Source organism: Aspergillus versicolor (genome assembly GCF_001890125.1).
Source record: "Aspergillus versicolor CBS 583.65 unplaced genomic scaffold ASPVEscaffold_3, whole genome shotgun sequence".
Lineage (NCBI taxonomy): Eukaryota > Fungi > Ascomycota > Eurotiomycetes > Eurotiales > Aspergillaceae > Aspergillus > Aspergillus versicolor.
In genome coordinates this window covers 1,960,116-1,981,136 of record NW_024467526.1, presented here as the reverse complement: position 1 = coordinate 1,981,136, position 21,021 = coordinate 1,960,116, and the positions used below count along the sequence as shown (strand labels likewise).

The 21,021-nt window shown below is 48.9% G+C and overlaps 10 protein-coding genes across 10 annotated transcripts; 7 read left to right on the top strand and 3 right to left on the bottom strand.

Moving 5' to 3' along the window:
- Positions 1 to 2: 2 nt before the first annotated feature.
- ASPVEDRAFT_39754 (putative integral plasma membrane protein) lies at positions 3 to 3,626 on the top strand. Its single transcript, XM_040811992.1, has 7 exons — positions 3 to 238; positions 293 to 839; positions 893 to 1,019; positions 1,126 to 1,164; positions 1,219 to 1,303; positions 1,357 to 3,213; positions 3,279 to 3,626. The coding sequence occupies exons 1-7, from the start codon at positions 200 to 202 to the stop codon at positions 3,435 to 3,437; spliced, it is 2,853 nt and encodes a 950-aa protein (XP_040666073.1). The 5' UTR covers positions 3 to 199; the 3' UTR covers positions 3,438 to 3,626.
- Positions 3,627 to 5,114: 1,488 nt separating this feature from the next.
- On the top strand, positions 5,115 to 6,466 carry ASPVEDRAFT_559258 (uncharacterized protein). The gene has a single exon (XM_040815135.1). The coding sequence runs from the start codon at positions 5,281 to 5,283 to the stop codon at positions 6,349 to 6,351; it is 1,071 nt and encodes a 356-aa protein (XP_040666072.1). The 5' UTR covers positions 5,115 to 5,280; the 3' UTR covers positions 6,352 to 6,466.
- Positions 6,467 to 7,736: 1,270 nt separating this feature from the next.
- ASPVEDRAFT_128290 (glycoside hydrolase family 32 protein) lies at positions 7,737 to 9,401 on the top strand (the record flags this gene model as incomplete). Its single annotated transcript, XM_040806533.1, has 2 exons — positions 7,737 to 8,099; positions 8,169 to 9,401. 2 exons carry the CDS (start codon positions 7,737 to 7,739, stop codon positions 9,399 to 9,401), a joined length of 1,596 nt encoding a protein of 531 aa, XP_040666071.1.
- Positions 9,402 to 9,987: 586 nt separating this feature from the next.
- rex3 (putative RNA exonuclease Rex3) lies at positions 9,988 to 11,901 on the top strand (the record flags this gene model as incomplete). The annotated part of the gene is made up of 1 exon (XM_040816080.1): positions 9,988 to 11,901. One exon carries the CDS (start codon positions 9,988 to 9,990, stop codon positions 11,899 to 11,901), a length of 1,914 nt encoding a protein of 637 aa, XP_040666070.1.
- A 437-nt stretch (positions 11,902 to 12,338) lies between these two features.
- On the bottom strand, positions 12,339 to 13,077 carry ASPVEDRAFT_51523 (60S ribosomal protein eL22; the record flags this gene model as incomplete). The annotated part of the gene is made up of 4 exons (XM_040814490.1): positions 12,339 to 12,465; positions 12,531 to 12,727; positions 12,803 to 12,841; positions 13,066 to 13,077. The coding sequence occupies 4 exons, from the start codon at positions 13,075 to 13,077 to the stop codon at positions 12,339 to 12,341; spliced, it is 375 nt and encodes a 124-aa protein (XP_040666069.1).
- A 279-nt stretch (positions 13,078 to 13,356) lies between these two features.
- On the bottom strand, positions 13,357 to 13,986 carry ASPVEDRAFT_39748 (uncharacterized protein; the record flags this gene model as incomplete). The annotated part of the gene is made up of 1 exon (XM_040811991.1): positions 13,357 to 13,986. A coding segment is annotated over exon 1 (218 nt), but the record flags the coding sequence as incomplete, so codon positions are not given.
- Positions 13,987 to 14,231: 245 nt separating this feature from the next.
- Positions 14,232 to 15,348, top strand: ASPVEDRAFT_70548 (uncharacterized protein). Its single transcript, XM_040816079.1, has 2 exons — positions 14,232 to 14,532; positions 14,585 to 15,348. The coding sequence occupies exons 1-2, from the start codon at positions 14,463 to 14,465 to the stop codon at positions 15,073 to 15,075; spliced, it is 561 nt and encodes a 186-aa protein (XP_040666067.1). The 5' UTR covers positions 14,232 to 14,462; the 3' UTR covers positions 15,076 to 15,348.
- Positions 15,349 to 15,791: 443 nt separating this feature from the next.
- On the top strand, positions 15,792 to 16,394 carry ASPVEDRAFT_164975 (general stress protein). The gene is made up of 2 exons (XM_040808633.1): positions 15,792 to 16,094; positions 16,160 to 16,394. Exons 1-2 carry the CDS (start codon positions 15,969 to 15,971, stop codon positions 16,280 to 16,282), a joined length of 249 nt encoding a protein of 82 aa, XP_040666066.1. The 5' UTR covers positions 15,792 to 15,968; the 3' UTR covers positions 16,283 to 16,394.
- A 362-nt stretch (positions 16,395 to 16,756) lies between these two features.
- ASPVEDRAFT_70547 (SRPBCC family protein) lies at positions 16,757 to 17,722 on the bottom strand (the record flags this gene model as incomplete). The annotated part of the gene is made up of 3 exons (XM_040816078.1): positions 16,757 to 17,311; positions 17,367 to 17,521; positions 17,715 to 17,722. The coding sequence occupies 3 exons, from the start codon at positions 17,720 to 17,722 to the stop codon at positions 16,887 to 16,889; spliced, it is 588 nt and encodes a 195-aa protein (XP_040666065.1). The 3' UTR covers positions 16,757 to 16,886.
- ASPVEDRAFT_39744 (glutamine--tRNA ligase) lies at positions 17,674 to 20,324 on the top strand. Its single transcript, XM_040811990.1, has 5 exons — positions 17,674 to 18,422; positions 18,479 to 18,920; positions 18,988 to 19,342; positions 19,390 to 19,622; positions 19,689 to 20,324. Exons 1-5 carry the CDS (start codon positions 18,074 to 18,076, stop codon positions 20,062 to 20,064), a joined length of 1,755 nt encoding a protein of 584 aa, XP_040666064.1. The 5' UTR covers positions 17,674 to 18,073; the 3' UTR covers positions 20,065 to 20,324.
- The last annotated feature ends 697 nt before the right edge of the window (positions 20,325 to 21,021 follow it).

Sequence of the window (21,021 nt, the reverse complement as noted above, 5' to 3'; positions counted from 1 at the left end):
TACCAAGGTTCAATTCAGATGCCTCGCTGGCCTCAGGGGTTCTTTTCTCGTTGCCCTTTGCTGTCCGCGTGTTCCCTTTACTCTCCTTTTCTTTCTTTTTAATCTGTTTTTAATTCTTGACTCTCTCTATTCTCCTTTTTGAGACCTCTCTTTGGCTTACCCCCTTATTGAAGACTTTTGAGTCTTACGCGGCGCGACAATGGCGCCGAGGTTCAAAGATGGGGACGCTGTCGCGACTGTGAGTGTCGTTCAATTCCAGGTTCTTCAAGGCCGCTTGCTGAGACATTGATAGGTGAACGGGAAATGGGTCTCTTGGGCTCATACCGCCGTCGCGTACACTGCCTTTTTCAGCGCCCTCATTGTTGGTGTGTGTCTACATTATAAAAAGATTGTGCAAAACGAGCACTACGGCTATCCGGACGAATGGTTTCCCTCGGTCTCAGCAACCATTGGTGACCGGTATCCGGAGCGTTCGTTCTTCCAAGTCTTCATCGCCATCACGTCCGGCCCCCGATTCGCCCTCGTCTTCCTCTGGTATCTCGTGACTGCCCGCCCTAACTCGACGCTCCCCAAGTTTGTTGCCGGTGTTGGACTATTTCGGACATTTACCTGCGGTGGATGGACATATGTTACGTCGACGGATGACCATGATTGGCATGACATCTTTATGATCTCGTACTTGGTTGCGACTCTGCCGTGGACTATTGGTTGCCTGGCCCTGAGCCCAAACAACCGTCGGGCTGTTAAGTACAGAAAGATTCTTGCTAGTCTCTTTTTCGGCACCCTCGTCCCGTTGATCTACTACTTTATCCAACACAAGGTGCACAAAGTTCCTGGAGGTAAGAAAATCTTGTTGTCTTTCTTGCATGCTTATGTTAACATGTGACTTTAGCCTACACAAGATACGCGTTTTTTGAATGGTCTCTCATTTTGTTTGATGTCGGGTTCGACGCTGTTACCGCGCTAGACTTCGAGGCTTTCGAGATCGTGGTTAGGGATATCAAGGGAATCAGTCGAGGGTATGTACCGTGGCTTCCAAAGTAATGCCCAGCCAGAAAAATGTACAGTTGCCAAAATTCGGTCGTTGGTATTTGAAAGACATGATCTAAGATGAAATTGTTTCAGGCAGTTGAAAACTACTGCGGATTCCGTTCTTGAGAAAGAGTGTGTATAACCCCACCTTTTGGGGATTTCACGGTGAAATTAACTCGTAGACAGGAAGGGAAAACCCGTTGGAAACACCTTCGGCCAGGGATTCTTCTGGAGCGAAATCTTTGATGCCGCTGCGGATGCGTATAATGGGGTACATACTAGATCACTTTCTTCCTTAAACTGTCGTTTACTGACAAAGCGCAGTTTGTTTACTGGACCAACTGGACCTCCCTCCCTGTTCTTGTCTGGTATTTCCCACTCTGGCACATGGGCCTCTCAGGATACGAAGTCGTTATCCTCGGCTACGTATCGCCGATACTTCTCGCCATTCCTGCCTTTAGGTCCCTTGCCGTCAAGAATCCCCGTGTCTTCCACTTCTTGTCGCTATCTGGATTCTTTGCCTACTTGGTGCAGGACCCCGCAAACAGGCTTTTTATCACTACCTTTGCTGTTTCATGCAGCTGTATCACATTTGTTGCTACCTTGTACGCTGACAGGGGCCAAAGCTCAAGGCTGGAATCTCGTGTTTTCGCTTGGGGCATTGGATTGATACTCTCAAGTGTTGCCAAGTTTGCCGGCAAGACCAATAACCCTGTTTGGCCCATTATGCACGCAGACAATGGTGGATGGAACAAGCTTGGACTGCTCCTTGCTATCTTGGCTGGTGTCCGCGCGTTTAGAGCCCCTACCACCAACGGTGGGGATTACTTCCCCTCTTCCGGCAAGAAGGGATCTTCGGTCCTTGCTGGACTGGGAGTAGGCGGTATGATCTTTGCGATGCATTTCCTCCTGTCCGATTCGAGCACAATGATCGCCTGGGTCTGGGACGGATACCCAGTCCGTGGCCCTATTCCTGTGCCCCATGGTGCTCTCACGATCTTTGCGATGGGTGCGGGTCTCGTGTTTGGTTTATTCTACCCTAATGTTGCTGGAAGCTGGACTGCATTTGGAATTGGGTCTGTCGGTGCGGCTTTCCTTACGGAAACCCGTCACTGGAGCGGATTCTATGGAGCCCTCACAATCGCCTTCTACCTCTTGGCTGTCTCACCTGCTCTGCTCTCTTCTGCTGTTCGGCATTCTCCAGCTCCAACATTCGGCCTTGCTTTCTTCGTCTATGTGTTCCTTCTCCTCTTCCATGTCTGGGTTGTTGCTTACGCCTTCGTTCCCGGTGGTCCGCTCGTCAGGGAGCACACTGACTGGATTATGATTGTCACTATGTTGTTCATTGGTGCAGGTGTTTTCTCTGCATCCGTGTCGAGATCAGGCAGCCCCAAGAGCAGCACAGCCATCAGCCCGAACGGAAGGAGAGTCCGGTCATACTATGTCTACGTGCTCGTCGCCCTGCAATTGCTCTCTGTTGCCATTGCATACCTCCGTTTCCCCACCAACGACTACACGCCCTACCACAAGGAAGATAAGGTTGTAACTGCTGGTATCTGGACCGTGCATTTTGGTCTGGACAACGATATGTGGGCTTCTGAACGACGCATGCGTGATGTTATCCAGGAGCTTGAAATTGACGTGATTGGCTTCCTTGAATCGGACAACCAGCGCATCATCATGGGTAACCGTGATGTTACTCAGTTCATGGCTGAAGACCTAGGCATGTATGCAGACTTCGGACCTGGCCCTAACAAGCACACCTGGGGCTCTGCTCTGCTTTCCAAGTTCCCCATTGTCAACTCAACTCACCATCTTCTTCCTTCACCTGTTGGCGAACTTGCTCCTGCCATTCACGCCACTTTGGATATGTACGGCGAGATGGTGGATGTTGTGGTCTTCCACTCCGGACAGGAGGAAGACCCCGAGGATCGTCGTCTTCAAACGGAGTACCTGTCAAACCTAATGGGCTCCTCTCCTCGCCCTCTGATCTTGCTCAGCTACCTCGTCACCAAGCCACTCGAAGGCAACTATAACACCTACGTTAGTGAACTGAGCGGCATGAAGGACATTGACCGAACGGATTGGGACCGTTGGTGCGAGTACATCCTGTACAAGAACATCAAGAGAACTGGCTACGCCCGAGTCAGCCGTGACTCCATCACGGACACCGAAATTCAGGTACGTTTCTTTTCCTATACCGTTGGATTTCCAACGGAGTTTACATTTGCTAATATGTGTTCTAGGTCGGTAAATTTGTTGTCGGACAGCCAGAGCCTGAGAATGAAATGATGATTCCGGAGGAAATGGTTCCTGAGGGTCTCCGATTCCCTGCGTTGTTCCGTGGCAAGGGCGTTCGCGGTCATCGTTACCACGTCTTTAACGAGCCGAGATACTGGCAATGATCGATCCACCTAGCCGGGTTTTCGATGTTGTAGCGTATTTGGTTTGTGGTGTCCTAGGTGATCACCATCTTGCTATTAAAATGTGCCACATAGTCCTAAGTAGCAGCAAGCTGCTGCTAGCTTCTAGTTTAATAACTACTACTGTGTATAGTAACTCGACTTGAAAAGTCTATATATTTTTTCCGTGACCATAACTACCGAGCACTTCATCTGTCAGTGTTAGCTCCAGCTTTCTTAAGCCTAATAGTACATGCAAAGTGCCCACCCGGTCGTGCTTTCCTTTCCAAGTATTGGTACCTGGTCACTCTTTCCGTACCCATCTATAGTCCGTAGACGGCAAGAGCCAGCAATACCGGACCTACCTACCACCGTGTAAGGTATAAATTGACGGTGGTAGCATCGCTGATCGCCAACTCATGTGACGCTCGCTGGTTACCACTTATTTCTCTCCCCGTCATACTATCTTCAACTTCTCATCACACTTCCAATATGATTTGAAACCACCACCATGAGTCCAGTCCAAATACCCTTCCTTACCAAAACCAGTTTCGTATGCGTCAAATCTTGTTTCTTCATTTCTCCCGCTGTTTTGGAAATTGATCAAATATGGTACAAAAAGAACCGAAAGGTGTTAAGGAATCTACGCCACCCCAACAGGAACTCGACATCTCGGTCCGGCTTGAGTAACACTGCGATGAGCTGCTGTTGCGCGAAGAATGAATCGTATACTGAGAGTTCCAGGAAAAATCGTGCTCAGCCAGGTCGGTATGTTACACTGGTGGATATCACAGTTATCGACCAATGAGTACCAGTGTGAAAGACATGCGATTGGACCCAACCTGGAATAGTGACCCCTGCTGCAGGAACAAAACATCATACTGACGGAATAATAATTGGCAAAATGAATAAATTGCCATGATTAGTGTTGATCAACGCTCTTGGTCCAGGCAGGACGGACCCAAAACCCCCGAGGAATGCGCCCATCGCTTCACCCCGTTGATCAGTGTCCAAGCGTCTTTCCTATAGGATGGGCCAGGTTTTCCCAGGGATACAATGATTAAAGGTCGAAGTTTTTTTTTTTTTTTTTTTTTTTCACCCTGTTGTGGCAGATATCTAGGATTCTGTCTGCTCTATGAACCTGGGACACCATCCGCATGTTTCAGTAAAGTGTTGACATTTCGTCATATACTATCTTGAACTGGGAATTTGAATCATCTTATTTGCTGGAAGTGGGATCCCGTGTCTATATATCACTGTTGAAGAAGCCCATTTTGGTTGATTGTTCGGAGTATTAGCCAAGTACTTCAATTCTGGTTGGTATTTGATACTCCAGGGATTCCATGAACTTGTTGTGAATACTGACATTAGAAAGTGGCCTCGTCTCGGAATAAAGAAACTATTTTTGGAGGCGAAATAAATCGTCATAGGTCCACGGCGTGTTCTGTCAGACCAAAGAAGGTATGAATAAAGAGCCGGCAGTCATCGGCCCTTTGCTCACGCAGCTTTCAGGCTCATAAAGATCGCTTTATATTATCCACAAAGACGGTTTATTATATTTACTAAGCCATCCAGTCCTCTCCCTAAAGGAAAGTTGCTTAACCTGAAACGAGTCTGTCTTCAGCAGTAAGTTATTGAGGACTTGAGAAAATCTTTAACCGATTTCTGATATTCCTCTAGCTACCTGGCTCCTACAGAACTTCAACTTCTGTGTACCAAATTCGTACCTTGCTAGTTCCATCTTCCTTCAGTATTTCTTTGGGTAAGTCCCATCTTTGTATCATAGGGACGCCGTCCAACAGCGACTAACATATGACAGCTCTTCGTTCACCAAAAGTGTGTGAATATGCCAGTTGTGGCTAAGAAGCAGGCGCCTAAAAAGGCATTGAACAAGCGAGCTCAGAGAAAAAAGTCGCTTAAGAAAAAAGTCCCGGATGGCGATATTCTTCCTAGAGCGAAGGTTGGAGGCAAACTCCCCCCACGCCTCAAGCACCCTATGATGGTCGACTCACCAGTCAAAGCAAAAAATAATGTCAAGCCAGAGGAGATGTGGCCGGAGAGGCGTTGCCAGAGTCCGGTTCAAATTCTCCCGATGGAGGCACCAGTTTTTGTCAAAGGCACAGAGTTAGGGTTACCAGAACTCTCACGTCGAGTTGGGGATCAGTCATCCCACCGTCTTCCCAAGATATACATTGGAGCTGCCTCGCCTACACCGCGATGGATGATCCGACAGGCTGGTCCAGAAGCTGGGCAAAATATATCACCTAGGTCTTCCGTATCAAGCTCCACCCGGCTTCCAGAATTAGGACGACTGCGCTGGGAATTCGACCCCGGCCCACCCGCTACGCATGGGCAGGATGAGAGCCGGCTACGCGATTATGCATACCAATATCTTCTGAATTCACTTAACGATCCCATTGTTCGGGACGAGGTGAGGGAAATGATTTGGGGTAGTTTTTATGCGCCAACAGTTGCACATGTTGAAGACCCGTTACCAATCCCCCCACCTCCGCCACATTTTAAAGACCAGAGACCCTCAGATTATGTGAACCTTCGGCCGCCAATATCAGCTTCCAACCCCGACGACTATCATTTCATGTACCCCGATTATGAGCGCCCTTCACTTGCTGCCAGGGCCTACCAAAGCAATTACACACCCGCCATAAGCTATGGTTCACGTGGTTCCAATGGCAGCTATACCAGTACTAGATCGAGCATCGGCGAGAGCACTCACACCAGCTCAAGCGTTAGTACCAACCCCAAGGACTACGTCCCAGAATACCACGACGTGCTAAGCGACGATAATACCCACCATTTCGGACCAAGTGAGTATAAGTGGATTTGGATAGTCCTCACAGTTCTCATTCTAGCCATGTTCCTATGTCTCTTTCTCTATGCATTTGGGATCCTGGAATGATGTAATTAATAATAACACTGGAATCCACCTTCACGACCTTATCTTCCGTCATTCCAATAGACCGGGCTCGATTCATCCCCTGGTTGGACTTTTCGTCATTTACACATTCCTCGGAACGCCCTTGCATACGACATTCTTTAACCTGTCACGAAACTTGATTGTACGCTGCTAATGACAAAATTCTCCGCATAGGCTTCTCGCCAAAGACCAAGACCTCATTCCCGGGGGAGATGTCTGTGCTCCTGCGACCACCTAAAAGAGGAAAAGGTACCCCCGATCGTTCTCATTCCTATGAAGCACTCGACAGTACGTATCGAGAACTAACAGTGGCCCCTTGCCTTGAATTTCTAGGACGGCCGAAGAAAGAACGTAGTACGACCGTTTATGTCGATATACCGACGTTAGATGAGGTTTACAGCGCGGGTGCTTTTGCACCAGGTGCACGAGGGGGAAAGAGAGAGGCTTGGCAGAGGCGTGCGTCGATGCCCTCTCCTAAAGCATTCTCGGAATACGAGGATATACGAATACGACTTCCTCGGCTTTCAAGAAAGGCAAAGAAGGATGCTGCCGCCAGGATTATGAAGATAAGGGAGGGAAATGATGTATAATAGTGACATTTTGTCTCCGTATAGCAGTGGCTATTCGGTACACTCGCATTTTGTTACCTACCTCTTGAAGTTTGGGGAGTTCTTTTGCATATAAATGGATTGTACAGATAGACAGAAGCGTATTCGAGAATCATCTATACAAAGTGTTGGTAAGCTCCTAAAAATCTCTAGGGTTTATGTCACTCTATGATCTAATAACATCCACACCCGGCCTACATCTTTCTGCGGTATTCCTCCGAGTACAACCACAACAACATCTCAGGACAGCCAGCTAGCCTCATACGAACAATGAGGTCAGAGACAAGGCCCATACCCAAGCTCCGTTTCCAGAAACTCGGGGATTGTATGCGCGATAATTTGCACAGCCGAGACTCGGAGTGGCCCTTACTACCCGCAAGTAACTGGCTTCACCTCTCGGCATACGAAATTTCACCCCACGGCTTCTCCAAAATGGAGACACTCGGTATCCCGCGGGGAAAGCCAGGATCAATCACAGTGCCTTGATTCTAGTCTGGAGCCCCTCACTGGACTCGTGGACACTCTTCGGAGAATTGTCGGCGATACTGCGTCCATTGTAGGGACGATCTCACTATAAGGTGGAGTTGACAAGAAGGTTGCTTGCTTGTGGACTAGGCAGTGATGGAGAAGGATAGCGAGTATTTATGGCAGGGAATTCTCCCGTAGAGAGGGCTGGTTGTATTGTGAGAACTGATTATTGCTGGCTGCGAAGTCCATTGCATAACCAGCAAAATGCGTTCCGGCGGTTTCCTTTCAACGATGTCCCTGGCAACACAGGCCCTAGCCCTAACATACTCCGAGCCATACCGGCCCCAATACCATTTCACACCGGCGCGCGGATGGATCAACGACCCCAATGGGCTTGTGTATGTGAATGGCACGTACCATACGTTCTATCAGTATAACCCTGGTGGAACGGATCACGACAATATTTCCTGGGGCCATGCTACGAGTGAGGACCTGACGCACTGGGATGAAAAGCCTGTTGCGCTTCTTGCGAGGGGCTTCCCTGGGAATGTCTCCGAGATGTTTTTCTCTGGGAGTGCGGTTGTTGATGTGCAGAACACGAGTGGGTTGGGGGCTGGGGATGAGGGTCCGATGGTTGCTATTTATACCTCCTATGTAAGTCTGTTTTCTTATGGGTAGAAGTTTAGTGATCCCAGTGGGTAATATGTGCTGACGGTTGAACAGTATCCAGTTAGTCAAACGCTACCAAGTGGAAAGCGTGTTCGCACAGACCAGCAAAGCCAGTCGATTGCCTATAGTCTCGACCAGGGTGAAACGTGGACAACCTATGACGAGGCGAACCCGGTGCTTCTTGAGCCCCCGGCACCATATAAGGACCAGTATAAGAATTTCCGCGATCCGAACGTCTTCTGGCATGAAGAGACAGGGAAATGGGTTCTTGTCGCTGCTCTTTCCGAAATACACAAGCTCCTCATATACACATCCGACAATCTCAAGGACTGGTCATTCGTAAGCGAGTTTGGTCCATACAATGCAGTTGGTGGAGTTTGGGAATGCCCTAGCTTCATTCCCCTACCAGTCGATGGCGATGAGTCGAACGTGAAATGGGTCGCCATTATCGGTCTCAACCCCGGCGGTCCCCCAGGTACAGTAGGCTCAGGAAACCAGTATATACTTGGACAGTTCGACGGCACGGCATTCATCCCTGACAAGGAAAGCATTCATGCCGGTGGAACGGCGAACTGGTTCGATTATGGCCCGGACTTTTACGCTGCACTCGTCTACAACGGCCTGCCTAAGTACCAGCACACAGTAATCACCTGGATGAACAACTGGCAATACTCTGAGAAGATCCCGACAGGTAGCTGGCGCGGCGCAATGGCTATACCTCGAAGTCTTGCACTCAGAACAGTGAATGGCAATGTCACACTTGTACAGGAACCAGAGGAGGACTGGGATGCGATCACTAGCAAAGCAAATATCTCTCATTTTGGATCCCTCCCAGAAGGAACCCATGACCTCGGATCACTCGGAAAAGCACTAGAGATCAACTTGACCTTCTCGGACCGCAACACCAATCTTTCTTCGTCAAGGTCGCCCTCTGAATTCGGGATTTCCCTTCGCGCAACCCAAAACTTCACCCAACAGACACGAATTGGATACAACTTTGCCACAGAGCAGATTTTCGTTGACCGGAGGAGATCAGGGAATTCATCCTTCGACGAGACATTTGCGAGCATCTACCACGCTCCGCTTTCCCCGGCGGAGGATGGCACTGTGGCGCTCCGTGTCTTTGTTGACTGGTCCAGCGTTGAGGTTTTTGGTGGACAAGGAGAGACCACCGTGACAGCGCAGATTTTCCCCGATGAGAAAGCTACGTACGCCAGGCTTTTTTCAACCGGTGGTAGTACGGATGACGTGCAGCTGAGTGTAAGAGAGGTTGAGTCGGTGTGGTAGAAAATATATAGTTGTGATTCTTGGGTGATAGGACTGGAGAAGGGATGGAATCGATATTGGACATATGGAGATCGAAAATCTAAATAGAAAAAAATATCGAATCGGCTTGAATGATTCAAATTTGTTGAGATATGTTTTGTGGACTAGAAGTTGTGAACTTTTGTGTTTGAGGGAGATATACTGAACAGACGCCATAAAGTTCAGGCAGAAGGTTTGCACACTTTGCAACGCCAGCGCAATCGATAGGTGGAGCTGCCACTGCTTCTTACTCTTCATTTCCATCAACCATCAAGCTCGATAAGACAATTCCAGTGCTATATATTAGTATTTAGCTGTGCGATACTTCCAAAATCATTAACGCAGTGCTGGCTGAGATTCCACCGGACGACATGTTTTCACGCCAATAACTACGAACGCCTCGGCTTTTGGCGACCAAGCAGATTAACGGAAACCTCACATGGGCCTCGAATTTACTTGAGAGTCGAAGCCACGAACTATCGGCTGAGCTCTGCATGTTGTGGCTAGAGGATCACTGAGTGTCTATCGAGCCAAGTTACCTTGAGTATCGCCTCACCTGTTTATCACCATGTTTGCGCCTCTTGGATTATTCAAGGACATCCCATGTCCGCAGGGCGAAGAATGCTCCCTCTTAGCATGTATCTTCTCTCATCGCAACGTGAACTCTTCTTCAACCCTAGCCACACGGAGCCAGCCGTCAGAGCAGAAAGAAGCCGAACCGGCCCGCAAGAGAATCAAGTTAGAGTCTCTCCCTGAACAGAAAGACACTTCAAAAGACAGATTACCGAGTGCCCCTGGTAGCGGGAGGCATACGCCCTTAAAGAAACCCGAATCTCCGGCTCATAGAACTGAGAGTGCTCGGCCCACCCCACGGCAGCCTGCCACCTCGAAGACGGCCACTCCTATCAAGCGCGAGGTATCTACTACCGGAAATCCGGGGTCCAGCTTGCCAGTTAGACAGGCCCCGAAGGAGTCGCTGAACCCGCGTATGCTCCCGAAGGCGCCTGCAACTTATAATGCACGCTCTGCTATTTTGAAGAAATTACATGATACTTTGAAGACCTTGAACGACAAGCTTGCGAAAGACAAAGAACTCGAGGACAAGTGCCTGGTTTTAACCCCTGACGAGCTTGTAACGATGGCTCTTGATGAGGAAGAAAAGGCAGCAAAGGACAATCCGACCGTATACTCAAATGTTGTTAAGCTTCGGATTGTGAAACTGTCTAAACTGAGCAAAGAAGACTGGGCGAAAGAGCTCAAAGACTACCTCAATAAGAAATACTACAAAATTCAACCCTCACAGGGCCCAAAAGAGCCGGAGCCTTTCACGACGGGCCTGAGTACCGAGGAGGAAATAGCAATTGCAAGCAAATTAATCACACCGCTGCAAGGATTGGAAAATTACGGCTATGTGACGAGAGCACCTACAGCGGAGGAAATCGAAGTCGCAAGGAAAGGCGCTGTTGAGTCAAAGGGCTGGGAGAAGTGTGAACGATGCAGCGGCCGTTTCCAGGTGTTTCCTGGCCGCCGCGAAGATGGTTCACTAACCACCGGAGGAACATGCACCCACCATCCTGGCAAGGCCCTCTATCCACCGAAGAAGAAGACGGATCATGTAACCGGGGCCCGGGAGGCGTACTTTACTTGCTGTAATGAGACACTAGGGCAAACCTCGGGATGCACCAAAGGCGAGACTCACGTCTTCAAGGTCTCAGAAACGAAGCGACTCGCATCGATTCTTCAATTCGCAACCACGCCCGAAAACCCAGACAAGACGCCAAAAAGCCCAATATGCTTTGATTGCGAAATGGGCTACACGACGCTCGGCCTAGAGCTCATCCGAATGACAGCAGTCAGCTGGCCCGAGGGCAAGAAGATCCTAGACGTCCTCGTCCGACCAATAGGCGAAATCTTGGACTTGAACTCTCGATTCTCCGGCGTCTTTCCGGAGCATTACAACAAGGCTCTTCCATATAGCACTCAGAATCCTGCATCATCATCAGAAACACCAACAGAAGATGCACCATTACAGGTCGTGGACTCCCCCGCCACGGCGCGCACACTACTCTTCACCTTCCTGCACCCAACCACGCCCTTAATTGGCCACGCAATTGACAACGACCTAAACGCCTGCCGAATCATTCACCCTACAGTCATTGACACAGCCATCCTTTACCCACATCCAGCCGGCGGGCTTCCTTACCGAATGAGCCTGAGAACCTTAGCAAAGAAGCATCTAGACCGGGATATCCAGACCGGCGGGAATCGCGGACACGATTCGAAGGAGGATGCGATTGCTACGGGGGATCTGGTAAGGGTTAAGGCTTTGGAGTCGTGGAAGTACTTGAAGGCGAGGGGGTGGGTAATGAGGGATGGAGAGCTTGTTGCCCCGCCAGGGCAAGAGGACATTTCTACATTTCCGCAGTTGAAGCTTGGAAGCGGAGCTGGAGTGAAGAGGTCCAGTGAAGCGGCGAATTCATAGACCGGCCAGAGTTTGGTGTTGTGGATTACGATACTATGCACATATACATTCACATATACATTCACAGGCCATCTACGTTCGGATCAAGATATTGGGTTGGGTGGGTGTAGATTGGCTCCATTATTCATCTCTACCATTCATAACGTCATGAGTAGCTGAAGTAAGATATTCATACCGACGGCCGAAGTGTAACACCGGGTATAAGAGAGCAAAAGGACAAAACAGCCACCCTTTCGGGCACGCCGCTGACCTTCCCTCAAAAATGTCTCCCCCAAACCGTCGATACCAGATAGAGCACACAAAAAATCCATACCCAGTTCGGAACTGGATATACCGTCCGGACTTCTATCTTTTTTTTTTTTTGCTGTTAGGTGGAAGTGAATCCACCTCACCCCCAGCTCACTCCATCAAACCGTAGAAGAGAGAGTAGAAGAAATTTACTCCTCATCCTCATCGGCCTCCTCAGAAGCGACGTTGTAGAAGCGGAGCTCGTAAACGCCCTTGGAGGTCGAGACGACGCGCAGCCAGTCACGGAGCTGCTGCTTCTTGAGGTACTTCTTGGTCCTGTATTGATTATATTAGCACATCCTTCTCGAGTATTCAGTTGAGCAGGGACTCCTGGAACATACAGGTACTTGAGGTAGCGACCAGAGAAGGGGATGTGAGCGACAACCTCAACCTTGCCATCGCCAACCTGGGAGATGACGACCTTGTCACCGAGGTTTCCGACGCGGCCCTCAACCTTGATGCGGTCGTGGAGGAACTTCTCGAAAGCCGAGACATCGAAGATCTTGTCGTTGGCGGGCTGAGAAGCGTTGATAACGAACTGTAGAGATACAAGTTAGCGAATGTCCTTAATTCATACAATATTTATATCTTTTTAGAAATCAAAGCAACGTACCTTCTGGGTGACCTTCTGGGCCTTGCGACCACGGGCGACCTGCTCAACCGGAAGACAATTCAATTAGCCTACTGTTCCATTTGTCGAACCCCGATAGTGTGTGAAGTCCTCGTTCGCATATTTTCAGCCTCTCGTGCGCATTCCCTACCGTGGGCATTTCGGCCGTTGGTGATGGGCATGTAGCGACGAGGTGGGCAAGCGAAGCGAGGACCATCACGGACACGCAGGGGGAACAGCAAAGCGGTTCAAGAATGGAAACATACAGCGGGAGCCATTGTGACTGAAAGGGGGGTGTATAAGGAGATGAGGAGTGAAAAGTCGTTGGTCGCAAAGAGGTGAGTATCCTGCGCCTTTTGTGGGTGTGAGGGAGAAAAGTTCGACGATGGAGCAAGCTGCGATGCCGAATCTGAGCCCTCTGTGGTGGGTTTGTCCCAATCGGGAAGCGGATTAGGGCCCAGAATGTAGGGCAAAGTTCTGTGAAGAGTGGGAGACTATGAGCCAATGAAAGGGTTTTAAAATCGACACTAGTGACTCGCTACGCACGGACCATTTACTTGCCAATATAAATACTCCTTCCCGCCCGCGAACTTTTAGACTTTTTTTTCTTTTCTTTTCCAGCTCTCTTTGCCTTTTGGCTTAGATCAAGTGTAGTATCTGTTCTTTTCAGTTTAATCTCTGAAAGTGTTCTAAGGAACACAACATTGATTAATCTTATTTTTGGTCTCCGTGGCGGAACCTCTGTGCTTGCGCATGTTCTGCCACACAGTGTCATCGGACTTACACTACCTCCGATCGACGCGAACTCCCTTTTTTCATCAATATGGTCGGCTTGTCCGGCTGGTTGGAGAAGAATTGGGTTCTTGAATGAGTTCGCTTAGTAGCAGTAACATTTTGGCGTTGAAGCTTGGCTGTTGGTGGTCCGCATAACATAATTGGAACGCAACCATTACTAGTGGACCTTAACTAGAGATGTGAGATCATTATAACAATGATGATTGGAGTGGATTAAGATATAATGGTGGCCCAAACGTATACTCTGTGGCCCAGGGTGGGAGGCTGCTGTAGACGTTGTGAGCTTGGGCAATATCCTTATTCACTTTGTCTTGCGTTGATTCGTGTTGTTCCTGTTCGCCCAGACGAACAATTGCAACAGGTAGCTTGTTTTACTCGAGTAATTAATTGGGATCATAAGAAGGGTTTGGAATATCGAAAACTAGAAAGACGCCCGCTTCTATTTGTAGTCAGGTAACGAGGCAGCTGATTTTACACAGCCTTAATCCTATTTGAGTTGTGTCAGGCCTCTCCATGTATCGGATGATACAGACACCAGATGATCAGGATATGTTCACTGGTGACAAGGCCACTGCGCGGTAGCCAGTAAAGACTGCGACGACAGAATGTCACGTATATCCTGTAACTTCCCCAGGGTTAGGCCACCAAACACCAGATTGAATATTGTTGAAGCATGCTTTCGATTGGTAAAGTTTCGTACTTACCTAAATGGAAGCACTTTATGTGTTGTGTCGCCGGACGTCAGAAAACTTTACTGTTGGGATGACCTCGAAGGTTCTTCAAATCCTCAGTCATTCATCATGGATTCAGCTTGCAACTACCTTCGTCCATCAACTGTCTTGAGTTATATCAACAGCAGGAAGCCAATATGAATATCGCACTGGAAACCGAGAACGATATGTCCCTGACCTTTGAAGGAAAGGTCACAGAAGCTGGCGGTAAGAATATCTCTAGACTGTCACCCTCAAAAACTAACACAATCTCCTGCAGCAGAAACGAGAAACGGTCACCCCGAGAATGGATCAACGCCTAACAAAGACGAGACCGCTAACGAACAGCCTGTCGGATTATTGCAGGCCTCCCACCAAGCCTTTCCGGGAAGCCCGTCTGTGTTTGTACCGATGGAAAGTGCCAAACCTGGGACACCCGTTACCCAATCGCCCTCTTGCTGGGATATCTCAGATCAACAAGCAGAGAGCATGCTTTTCCCAGACACAACCAACGGGGTAGAAGACCTGGAGGGCCAGAGTCTCGGAAACAGGGAAGACGTTCCTACAAGTGCACCGTCTTCAACTTGGAGCACACAACCAACATCTCGAGAAGCTGATACCACCTCTCGGAAAGCCAGCAATGTGAGCATAGCTCAAGCTGCATCGATCGCTCAAGCCCAGAGGTCTAGCAACACCCAAGACAAACGGCTGCGTATTGGGAGTCCGAAGTGGTACTTTCTGTCGTCGTCATCGTCAGGCAGTGAGCGTTGATGCCGTTTTAGAAGATACAATAGCAGGTATATTGGAGCAGGCCGACTTTCGGAAAACGAAATTGACAGTGGCTGGTTTGCTTACCACCCCCAGTGATGGGGGAGAATGCTTTCTTTATACCACGTTTATTCTGGGAATTGAAAAGTTTCTTATATTTCTAGAGGGGTTTGACCGTTGCGTGCACTTTCTGGGGTTTTCATTAGTTTTTATCTGAAATTTCAAGCCGATTTGGTACCTTTTCGGTAGCTATGTTACATTAGATTGTACCTTGCCCTAGTTTGATATTCTAGAATGATCGTCGGCAGCTTCCGAGGATAACTCTTCGGATGGCATCATGTTTAAATCAGCCTATCGACCTGTCTGGCCAACTCAAGTATCAAAACAGTCCAGTGTACCTCAGGGCCTCATAACAAATCACAACTCATCAAGTCATGTTGAGTCTCAATTCTGGGTAAGGATGACGTGGATTGCTCCAACATCGGCCTAGACAAAGTCCACGCCGATCGAAACCATAGATCACAACAATGAGGCTGCCAGTGACCAGAAATTGAATGTGAGAATTCTTATTTGTTTCTTGGAGTATTACACGCGCTATGAACTAAGCTTCCTAAACCAAGACAGACGGAAGCTGTCCCTCATCCATCGCTCTCGCCACCTATATATATTGACCTCACAAACCCACAATGACAAGGCCATGATGCTGCCCTGACATATAGAGCAACTCTCTTGACCATCATGATCTCACCCTCGACATCATAGTCACCGATCTGGGGCTAGGTCAGGGTATAAGAACAACCCCGAATCTCCCTATCAATCCTTCAAAGAAGCAATCATTAGCTTAAGCATAAGCAAGTCAAATACCACCACCAGAACAATACAACCAATACACCAAAATGGCCTACAACCAGAACCCGGGTAACTTCTTGAACCGCCCACCAGGCGAGGTCGAAGACATTGCTCGCAAGGGCGGCCAGCAAAGCCACGCCGGTGGCTTCGCCAGCATGGACACCGACAAGCAGGTACTTATCTCCTTTGCTATGTATCTCTTTTAACGGCGTGGTGTTGACGTGGTTCATTCGTAAAGCGCGATATCGCGTCCCAGGGCGGCCAAGCCTCCAGTGGAAGCTTCCAGCCCGGCGAGCAGCGTGCGAAGGAAGCTGGAAGGAAGGGCGGCAAGGCAACGGGGTATGGATATCCTGAGGAATAAGCCTAGGCGGCTTGAACTGGATGGATGTTAAGGACGTTTTTATATTTATGACTATCTTTGATCTACTACCTACCTGTCCGATTGCAGTATACGAGCAACGGAAGGAGGGAACTAAATGAATATCTTATCTGTTTGGAATTTGAGTGGTTCCTGATGAGTAGGACATCGAGTAGATGTGGATGGATGGCAAGTTCATTGACAAACTGGACTTATGTTTAACGTCTGTTGGCACCTAGTCCAGACCTCCGGCTACTTAGGCACCTCTATGTAGAGGATTTCTCTGAGCTGCGGCCGCCAGTGAATACTCAGAGAATCATCAGAGGCATTTACTCAGACTATATCCAAAGGAGCACTCGGGCCACAATGATGCTTATTTGTGTACTATTATTTGACGGCAGTAATAATACCCTCATTTCTTTGAAGTGCTCAAGTTCCATTTTCAACGATATCAAACATACATCCAAACAATCAGGCCGATCGGATAATTTATACTTGGTTTCGCTTTAGACCGGATATGAATCAGTGTGTACAACCTAGCTTCCTCTCAGTTGATTCCAAAAAAGACCATGCCTCCCTCCTCTCGCAAGAACCAATCTCTCCAGTCCTAGACCAGCTGGTTGGCGATGGCAATAATAAGCCCATCGAACCGTTCATTGAGGTCCTCGCGCAAAACCGCGGCAAACTCATCAGGCAAAGGCGAACCCTCCGCGACCCAACGGAAACGAGTCTTGTTAGGCCCTAGCGAGTCTAAGACGGTCGTTCCAAAGCCGATCATGTCGGGGTAATCAGGTCTTCGAACTTGGAAAGTCATCGAGTGCTTGGAAGCGTCATACTCCGTAAGCTCCTCGGAGAAGGTATATTCCTGGCCCTTGTTCTTGCCGGCAGGGTAGACGTACTTAAAGGTGCGGACTCTGCCTATTCCAAATCCTTTGAGAGAGACTGACTTGGCGCCTGGGTACCATGCCTTTTCGGCGCCGAAGCCCGCCACGAGGCCCCAGACTTCGCCGATGGGTGCGTCGATGACGAGCTCTCAGTATGGTGGGAAAGGTGTGCCCTTGATAGAAGGGCAGGAGCAAGGGCTCACCGTCAACGGAACGACGGACGGGTCGCTCTTCTATGTTGGTAACAAGATGGAAACCTTGCAGCTCGGTGAGCTTCTGGGAGATTTGGAGCAAAAGGGTGCTTCTGATATTATTTGGAACAAGACCGACGAGCTGATTGGGAACTATCTGTGAAGATCTTAGCATAGAAAGTATATTTGATCATTGTACAAATTTATGTCAGCTATGTGACGAGTATATGTTTTGCACTTATTGTCAGTGGGTTTGAATTTCGGAGACTGTGTCTTGCCGTAATATACAGTGGTTGTGCGGACAAACACCTGTATCCTGGGACAATAACTATCTTACAACAGGGAGATGTCTGTTCTTACACAGACATCTTGAGTGGACTCAATATCAGCCTTGACTCAAGTCGCCTTTTCCCATTCTTTAATAGTGCTCTGATTTAAAAGAGCTGATGACTCACAATGCTCTCAGCCCCTCACTAACACAAAGGACGGTAGCACTTACAGTTATAAACCTCTCCAGAACCCACCATAGTCAAATTGGGCTCATCCTTCCTTGAAAGAATATCGTCTGTTTATTTGTGAGGCTACTATCTGAAATGGAGCCACCCAAGGACAACAGGCCCGCCGATTCGGTGGGGCCCAAAAGCCAAAGACCCAGACCCAAACCCAACACAACCAAGGCTTCGGTTCCTAAAGATAGTGTTCCTGATGACCCAAAGGCCATGTTCAAGGTTGGGTTTCTTGCTGATGTTTACGGCCTGAACCCAGCTGAGAAGGTTGTCACCCGCTTCCCACCCGAACCCAATGGTTTCCTTCACTTGGGCCACAGTAAAGCTATCGCAATCAACTTCGGATTTGCACAATATCATGGCGGCGGTTGTTATCTTCGATATGATGATACAAACCCTGCTAAGGAGGAGGAGAAATATTTCACTGCTATCGCGGACATGATTCAATGGTTGGGTTTCGAGCCCGTCAAAGTCACCTATTCGAGTGATTATTTTGATCGTCTGTACGAACTCGCAGAGGATCTCATTAAGAAAGACGGCGCCTATGTTTGTCATTGCTCTAGTGTGTCTCTTTACAGCTCGAGTGCCCTTTGATTGCTACTAATATGTCTGATTTAGAAAGCGAGATCTCTCTCCAACGCGGTGGTGGCAAAGGTACCACCCGTCGCTATGCTTGCCCTCACCGCGATCGGCCCACCGAGGAGTCCCTTGTTGAGTTCAGAGCCATGCAAGTTGGAAAGTATGCGCCCAAAGAAGCCACACTTCGTATGAAGCAGGACCTGGAGTCGGGGAATCCCCAAATGTGGGACTTGGCGGCTTATCGTGTCATTCAGCCCCGGAAGGGTGATGTTGACGAGGGCAAAGCCGAACAGAACTTGGGTATCCACCATCGCACTGGAGACAAGTGGAGGATCTATCCGACCTACGACTTCACGCATTGTCTGGTTGATAGCTTTGAAGGGATAACGCACTCGCTTTGTACGACTGAGTTTGAGCTCTCAAGGGTTTCGTATAATTGGCTTTGTGATAAGTTGAAAGTCTACCGGCCCATGCAAAGAGAGTAAGTAGTGCCCTAGATTCTTATCGCACAGAATTGCCTCATTTCTCGCGCTTACTATGCTATATAGATATGGGCGCCTTAACTTGGCTGGCACAGTCCTGTCCAAGCGGAAAATCATGGACCTAATCTCGAACGGACATGTTCATGATTGGGATGATCCTCGTCTATACACACTTATTGCTCTGAAGCGTCGAGGTGTTCCGCCTGGCGCTATTCTTTCTTTTGTCAATGGGCTTGGTGTCTCGAAGGCAACAACCGCTATAGATATCAGGCGGTTTGAGCAAAGTGTAAGACAGTACTTGGAACGCACTGTGCCACGCTTGATGGTCGTTCCCGATCCTATCCCTGTTGTGATCCAAAATCTTCCTGAAGACTATCTGGAAATGGTGGAGGTGCCTTTCTCGAAAGACCCTGAATTTGGTGTACGTACCTCTCAAACTATATCGCGATCCAGTGCTCATATGCCTAGACCCACACTGTCCCGTTCACCGGAACGGTCTACATTGACCGATCTGACTTCCAGGAGACTGCCAGCAAAGATTTCTTCCGGCTAGCTCCTGGCAAACCAGTCGGCTTGTTGAAGGTGCCGTATCCCATAACGGCAACCAGTTTTGAGAAAGACCCGACTACCGGACTCGTAACGTCAATACGTGCTCACTACGACAAGCCCGAGGAGGGTACCACGTTCAAGAAACCCAAGGCGTATGTCCATCTGTCTAAAATGGCCCTTTTAAGTTCCTTTCAAAGCTAAAAGAGCCCTTACACTAGCTACATACACTGGGTCGCAGACTGCCCATCTTTAAACAGTCCCATCAAGGCCTCTGTCCGCGTCTACGATCCCCTCTTCACCGTCAGCAATCCAGACTCGCACCCTGATGGTTTCCTCTCCGTCGTCAACCCGAACTCAGAGCAAGTCTTTTCAAACGCACTGGTTGAAGTAGGCCTCAAAGAAATTATCCGTAGCGCCCCGTGGCCCAATTTCAAAGGGGAGCAATCGCAAACGTCGGACAGCGCGGCGGCGCCTCCAGAGTGTGTTCGGTTTCAAGGGATGCGCGTAGGGTATTTCTGCTTGGACCGCGACAGCACAAATGACAAAATTGTGCTAAATCGGATTGTGACTCTGAAGGAGGATCCGAAGAAATGATAATAGCTGGGCGGTGTTCCTGGATTATAACCGTAAGCGGCATGAGGCGAGGCGGCACCGAGTGTTTGGGGATCTTCGGCCGTACCTGAAGTGGGGTTGGACACGATGACTTGTCTAGCTCTACTAGATTTAACTTTATAACTAGGTTACAGTGTGCTTCATGGTGTTATTAGGAGGGAAGATAATGATGAAAGGCAGGTATTTATACCTTAGTTAGCTGCGGAGTAGGGCATGAATCTATAGACTATTTTAGATGAGACAGATCTCTGCGACTAGGCCTTTCTAGGACTAGTGTTTTGACTGCCCAGGAAGTGCGCTCGAGCTTCAGCTGAAGCTCTGAACGAATCCTGACATCATCGAACGGTAAGAGCGAGTTGACGAATGCACAGGATCCGTGCCGTGATGGGCGCTAGTTGAGAGATGATTCTGACGTCAAAACAATTTCCTGCAAAGGGGAGAGTAGGCGCTACCATGGGACTGTTATACCGACTGTTATAGTTATACCGCGGTTGGTGTGCCTGACCCCGATTAATTATGGACTGATCCCCTAAATGCCCGCAATATGGAGACGTGCAATTGAGACATTTGTGGAGGGGAAAAGTGGCACATACGGAAATAAATTAATGATGTCCTTATTGGGTCATATGTTTCGGTGGGGGGCGGGCGGGTGGATGGTTTTCAAAGCTATGGGTACAGTGCTCCGGAGCTGGGGTAGTGAATGATAGTGGGTCTAGAGAACATGAACATGAAAGCTACGAGATATCCGTGATTCCACAGACCGCCCCTGAGATTCCTTCTGTCATCATTCTTAGGTATTTGCTGTACCAAGCCGCCCATTAGAAGCTCATTTGCTGTTATTATCTTGGAAGTTGGAGCTGCCATGCCCGTGTGTTCTGGGATGACGCAAGAAGGATTCACTGCTTTTTTAAAAGCCTAATCACCCCTGGTGAGCTTGCG